The 6,940-nt window shown below is 33.6% G+C and overlaps 1 protein-coding gene across 1 annotated transcript; it reads left to right on the top strand.

Moving 5' to 3' along the window:
* The first annotated feature begins 6,012 nt into the window (after positions 1 to 6,012).
* Positions 6,013 to 6,870, top strand: LOC116024666 (histone-lysine N-methyltransferase, H3 lysine-9 specific SUVH5-like). Its single transcript, XM_031265657.1, has one exon. The coding sequence runs from the start codon at positions 6,013 to 6,015 to the stop codon at positions 6,868 to 6,870; it is 858 nt and encodes a 285-aa protein (XP_031121517.1).
* The last annotated feature ends 70 nt before the right edge of the window (positions 6,871 to 6,940 follow it).

Here is a 6,940-nt window from a genome sequence, read left to right as displayed (position 1 = left end):
CATCCCTTCCAAATAGGAGTGCAACCGAGTGTCACTAGACCATAAGGTCTTGGCAATTATTATTATTAGGAAAAAATGCACTTTTCATCCCTAAGTTATAGGATAATTGTAAAATTCATCCCTAAGTGTTGGTCATACTCACTTTTCGTTCATAAGTTATCATTGACGTTGCATATTTCGTCCCTTTACTAATAAAACATTAGGGACGGAGTTTGCAATTATAATATAACTCATGAACGAAAAGTTAGCACGAAATGACGAAAAGTGCAACACCAATGATAATTTAGTGACGAAAAGTGAGCATGACCAACACTCAGTGACGAATTCTACAATTACCGTATAACTTAAAGACGAAAAGTGTAATTTTTCCTTATTATTATTATTAGTTTTTTCTATGCACGATATGCAAAAACATATGCCCAATATTTATATTTTAAAAAATAACTAACAAATTCTTATTAATTAAGATCTAAATGAAAAAAATTATTTATTATATTAATCCAATATATATAATATCTACAAATATTATTATCATTAAAGAATATAAGAAAAAATAGGGGTATATGCATATGCATGATAAAGTTAATGGAAAAGATAATGGAAGTTATAATGATAAGGGAATTTTTTTTTTTAAAACACAATGTACAAAATGGTTAGCAGTAAAAATATGGACATAAATGAGAAATATAATTTTGATTGAGATTTATTATATTTTTAGATTATATAACCCAGTGGGGTAGCTCAAGTGGCAATGAGCGCATTCGATTCCCCCTGGGCCAGTTCCCGGGGACGGAGAAAAAATGATTATATAACAAATATCATCACCACTATACCGCCACCACCATCATTTATATTATTATAAACAATTTAATTATACAATTCTGCTCATTTAAAAAAAAGAATGAACTAAACACACGTTAAGACAATTTTTTTAAAAAATACAACTAAATACTATAAATAAAAATATTTTTTATAAGTTATTTTCTTAGTTTCCAAACACACTCTACATGAAATAGTATTTATTATTGCATCTACGTTCCACCATTTACAATATATTTTGTTAAAATATTTATTACGGAGTATATTATAGAGTTTCGTACGGTAATTCTTAGAATATCTATCTATTGTAAATTTGTAATTAAATTAAAAAATAGGGTTTTGTAAACTCTCTGTCATTGGCTAAGTATATTACATATGCATCACTATATTATTGGATACTTACAAACTTGAAAAATACAAATATTATTAAGATTTCATACAATAAGTACTAGAGGTGGAAATAGGCCGAGTCAAGTCGAACTTTAGAAAATTAAGCATGGGCATGTTACGAAAATATAAAACATGGGCCTAAGCATGTATGTAGACTTTTTGTTAGTCTCAAACATGAGCCTAAAATGGGTATGGTCTGGCCTGAAACCTTTTTAAAAGATTGTTTAATATGTAGGATTGTATAGTAGGTCATTAAAAAAGCTTTAAAGTAAGTCCTATTTTGAGCCTATTTAAATTCTATATGTTAAGTCTCTTAAAAAACTTTAGTAAGTATTTCTAAATAATTTAAGAAATATACCTAATACGAAGTACAAAATTAATACATAACTACATAAGCATATCACCACAATGCAATGATAATAGCATTAAATTAAAACATAAAATAAAATAAGTCACGACTTCAGCATGCTCGTTAACTTGTTTAAGAATAAATTTAATTGTATTATTGTTTGTCATCCTATATAATCTCATAAATAGTTAACAATCAACTCACACAATTAAGTCGCGACACTTCATTAAATATTATAACAGTAAGAACAATTAATAAACAATTAAGCAATAAGAACACTTATAGAATGATTAACAACAATTCTTATAGTTGAATCATAATTTAGAATGAGATTTTGGAGATGGAGGGTTAGGATGATAATTGTATATACTTGGAGTTATATTGTAAATATAACAATATATTAGGTATAAAATTAATATATATATATATATATATATATATATATATAGGGTCATGTTCAGGTGTGGCCGCGCCCTTACGTGCGGCCCCACCACTCAATGTTAAAAAATGCACCACTCAATGTTACGGAATGCACCACTCAATAACATTGAGTGGTGTATTTCATATTTAAGAAATACACCACGTGTATTTCTTAAATATGAAATACACCACTCAATGTTATTGAGTGGTGCATTCCGTAACATTGAGTGGTGCATTTTTTAACATTGAGTGGTGTAGCCGCACGTAAGGGCGCGGCCACACCTGAACATGACCCTATATATATATATATATATATATATATATATAGATTTTTATTCAAATGTGGCCGCGCCCTTACGTGCGGCCGTACGGTTTACACCACTCAATGTTAAAAAATGCACCACTCAATGTTACGGAATGCACCACTCAATAACATTGAGTGGTGTATTTCATATTTAAGAAATACACCACGTGTATTTCTTAAATATGAAATACACCACTCAATGTTATTGAGTGGTGCATTCCGTAACATTGAGTGGTGCATTTTTTAACATTGAGTGGTGTAAACCGTACGGCCGCACGTAAGGGCGCGGCCACATTTGAATAAAAATCTATATATATATATATATATATATATATATATATGATGTGGTAAATAAGATGGTTTTCACAAATACATGCAAGTATCGAGGTCAGATCGCGTAAAGATCCATTTTTAGTCTACTTGTTGGTTTAACTACTTGAGTTCGGTGTACTGGCAAGAGGTTAGACAATCCAGAGCTGATAGTATGTAGGTGAAAAGGCTAAAAGTCTCTCATCTTGTCCATAAATGCAATATTTATATGGAAGGAGGGGGCACATGCCGGACACACGACATGGTTGACACGTGTTGTGCATGCGGTGAGTAGACTCGGGAACAACGCCTCGACACTACGTGTTATAAGATTCCTGACTACCAACTGAGATATCCCAAGTTCATATATCCAAGTGGGCCTGCTCAGGAAGGTCGTCCCGACCTAAACTAGTCGAAATAGGTCCCCAAGCAGTGAAATGCCATTGCAGTCTCCATTAACCTCGGTTGTCACCCTTAAGTCGGGAGGGTTGAGCTAACTGGTCGGGAATAACCCCTCTCGACGACCTGCTTAGGTACCGGGCACTTGTACGGTACGAGGATGGAGGTATACCGGAAGATCGGAATATATATATATATATATATATATATATATATATTGTGTGTGCGCGCGCACGCACGTGCTTAGGATCCCATGAGAGCACACTCCTACGAGAAAACTAAGAACAAATCTCAACTTTACATTTGTAAAAATTCAACGGATCTGATCAGAATTACAAGCCAAAGACGCAGTGACATTTTTGTAATTATCATTAACTTCACCATGCAAACTTTAACACTTAAATATACAAACCTAGTAAATTTTATAAAATCAATAAAAAAAATTAAATTTTAAATATAAACTGTAAATGCTAGATCCTAACTTCTAAGTAGTAAAAAGTGAATTACTAAACCAATTAAAAAAAAAAAACTCAGTCATAAACTCTAAAATTGAAACCCTAAGTACAATGCACTTTCGCATTTTTGCAAATGCAATCTTTTAATACTAAATATGCAAAATGTTAATACTAAATGTGCAAACCTGAAAAAGTCTAAAAATTACAGATTTCTGTATTCAAATTTGCATAGTAAGTTGGTGATAATTACGAAAATGTCATTGCGTTTTTTTTTTTAAAATATAAAGTTGATATTGGTTATTAGTTTTATCTTAAAGACTTGTCCTTATATGATCCAACACATATATGCCAGGCTTGTAGGCTTAAAGGCCGGACATAGTATATATAGGCGTTTGCTATTTAGTTTTATAGACTTTAAAATAGATCTAAGGACTTGTTTGGTTATCAGCGGTTAGCGGTTAGCGGTAGCGAATTGTGTTAGCGGTTATCAAATAGCGGATTGTATTAGCGGGTCAACGGATTGTATTAGCGATTTGTAAAAAGATACTTGGTAAAATTAGCTGTTTAAATTAGCGGTTAACATGTAAAATGACCAAAAGGATATATAGCCATGATGGATTAATTGGAAGTGATAAAGAATGTCATTTATTTAAAATAATAAGGATAAATATGGAAAAAAGTTAAAAAGCTACTAGCTTATTTTTGAAAAGCTACCTAAAGTAGTTTTTCAAAATAAGCTCTTATTTTAAGCTATTAGCTTATTTTGAAAACATTACCAAACAGAGTTTATAGTTTATTAGTAGCTTAAAAGAAGCTATAAGCTCTTAAATAAGCTCTTCCAAACAGAGCCTAGTTGGTCACTTTGACTTTTTGCAACAATGTTTAGCTCTTTCTTATTTATGCTCTCTTTTCTTTCCTTTTCCTTTTGTTTTTCAGTTTTATTTCCCCATCTGGCCATCTCCCCCTATTTTCAGCATTCTTTTTTTTCCCTTTCATCTCATCTCGTTCTTTCGATTCATTTTTTTCATCCATATTTCCTTATTTTTTTTCATGGTAAATAATCATTTTAACACCACAAATTCTCCAAAATACATTTTGTAACCATTAACATAATTTAATTTAATTAGGAGTAATTTATTTCACTCATTATTGTTTACAAAATAGTATATATCCACGTTTGGTTCGTTACAAAATATTTGAAGGGAAATGTAATTTAAATTCCATGAAAAATAAATTCTAGGAAAATGGATCCATTGTTTGGTTGGTAGAAAATAAATTACTGAGAATATAAATTTCATTGTTTGGTTAGATTTGGAATTGTAAGAAATAATGAGTATAAAGACAATTATACCCTTATACAATAACAACAATAATAATGGTGATTTTAAAAAGTTGGTGATAGCATAATTGTCCTCCTTGTTTTACATGGAAAACAAAATACCAAGTGCCAAGGAAAATGTTTTCCATCCAACCAAACAAAGGAAAAACTAATTTTCCTCAAATTCAAGGAAAACATTTTCCATCAAACCAAACACCTCCTTAATTTTTTTTATCTCAAAGAATTAATGCCCCACCACTGGAGTTCGATCCTGTGACCACCTTGATGTGGTTATTTCCTCATTTCCGACTCGAATTTAATTTTTAATTTTAGTATTAATGTTAATGCACTAGATCAGAGGTTCTCGACCTAATTTACAATAGCTTTTCGTTCTTGCGAAAAGTCTCCTTTTACGAATTAAATGCATCTTATAGAAGAGTTTGGTTGGAACACATACCGAGCCTGCGGCATGACGCACACTTGTTCTTCATGCACTGGTCAAGGTGACGGCAATCCTATTTATCCCACGTGCCTAGAGGCTGGAGTATTTTGACAACACATGTCGAGCATGCGGCATGACACACACGTGTCTTTCATGCACTGGTCGAGGTGGCGACAATCATACGTATCCCATGTGACTGGAGTATTCTAACGAATTACAATCTGTTCAGGTTACGCTTCTCTTTAACAATCAAGTCTCATGCTCAAGTAAGTTCTTCTCGACCACACATGGTTGGGAGGACTAACCTGGCTAAATCCTTACTATGTTGAACGGGAAACTTCCTTTATAACCTTGATCTGGTTGGAGAAAACATAAAGCTACTCCGTTACATTCGAGAAATTAGCCCAATAACTTCATTTACGGTATCCGAGCACATAATTAAATATTCGAGTATGGTATAATATAATCTCTATCACACTCATTTGAAAGGGTAATAGATGTGCCATCAAACTACATAGTGGTTGGCTAAATAGTACGGAGTAGTAATTTATTTATTAATTTTATAAATCTTTCTTTATATTTGTTACCTTTTTTTTTTGAAAATATATTTGTTACATTTTAATTAATCGAATTTGTGATTATATAATTCATGAAAATTAAGTTTTGAAAGTGAGATTGAAAATTTGGGATAAAGTGACAAGAAGTAAACTTGCCGGTACGGCAGTACCTTTCCTATATATATTCACTCAATCACTCACACTTTTTCTTTGGTTTTTATTCATTCTCAGAACTACACTACTGGAATCCATGGGCAAGAGAGATGAGGGTGGTTGCGAGTCGAAGGTTTTTGATGGTAGAAATGCAAGCAAAAGAGATAATGAAAAACATGGGCGTTCAAGATTTAGTAGCCTGCAGAGCAGAAAGAAGATAAGCAAAATAAAGAAATGGAGGAGGGAATACATTTCTTATTTTACCAATATGGGAGGGAATTCAAGAAACGTAGGCAAGAAGCAGGGAGGAGGATTAATGGCAGACGAAAGAGAGAGAGAAAGAGTAATGGAGCTTCTAAGCAAATTCAGGGCAATATGCAAGAATCTTTCCCAAGAAAACAAGACCCAGAGAGAAAGAAAGGTTTCCGAGTCGTCGGCTCTGATGAGAATCGACATCTTAGCAGCAAGAGAGGTGAAGAAAATGAGCTCCCTCTACACAAAGAGAACCAATTCCCCGGGCCCAATTCCAGGAGTGGAAGTGGGGGACAAATTTCGTTACAGGATGGAGCTCATCCTGGTAGGCCTGCACAGCAATTTGCAGAAAGGGATAGATTTCGTCTTCTCCAATGGCGCGGGGGAAAGAATCGCGACGAGCGTGGTGGCCTCGGGCGGGTATGCCAACGAAACAAGCGACCCAAATGTGCTCATCTATTGTGGGCAGGGCGGGGAACATGAAGATCAGAGTTTGAATAACCCTGGAAACTCTGCACTCAAGAACAGCATTACAGTGAAGAATCCTGTGAGGGTAATCCGAGGCACCAAGGAAAGGGCATCTTCTTATGCAACCACGTTTGTCTATGACGGGTTGTACCGGGTTGTGGCATTCTGGAGCGACATCAGTTGCAGTGGCAAGTTGCTGTACAAGTTTAAGCTGGTGAGGATTACTGGATCCTGATATGATGCTAGTTTTACTGGATCTTTTTTTTTTTTTTTTTTTTTTTTTTTTTTTTTTTTTTTTTTTTTTT

Source organism: Ipomoea triloba, chromosome 1 (genome assembly GCF_003576645.1).
Source record: "Ipomoea triloba cultivar NCNSP0323 chromosome 1, ASM357664v1".
Classification (NCBI taxonomy): Eukaryota; Viridiplantae; Streptophyta; class Magnoliopsida; order Solanales; family Convolvulaceae; genus Ipomoea; species Ipomoea triloba.
Note: the sequence above shows the minus strand (reverse complement) of the source record. Positions and strands in the feature narration are given on the sequence as shown.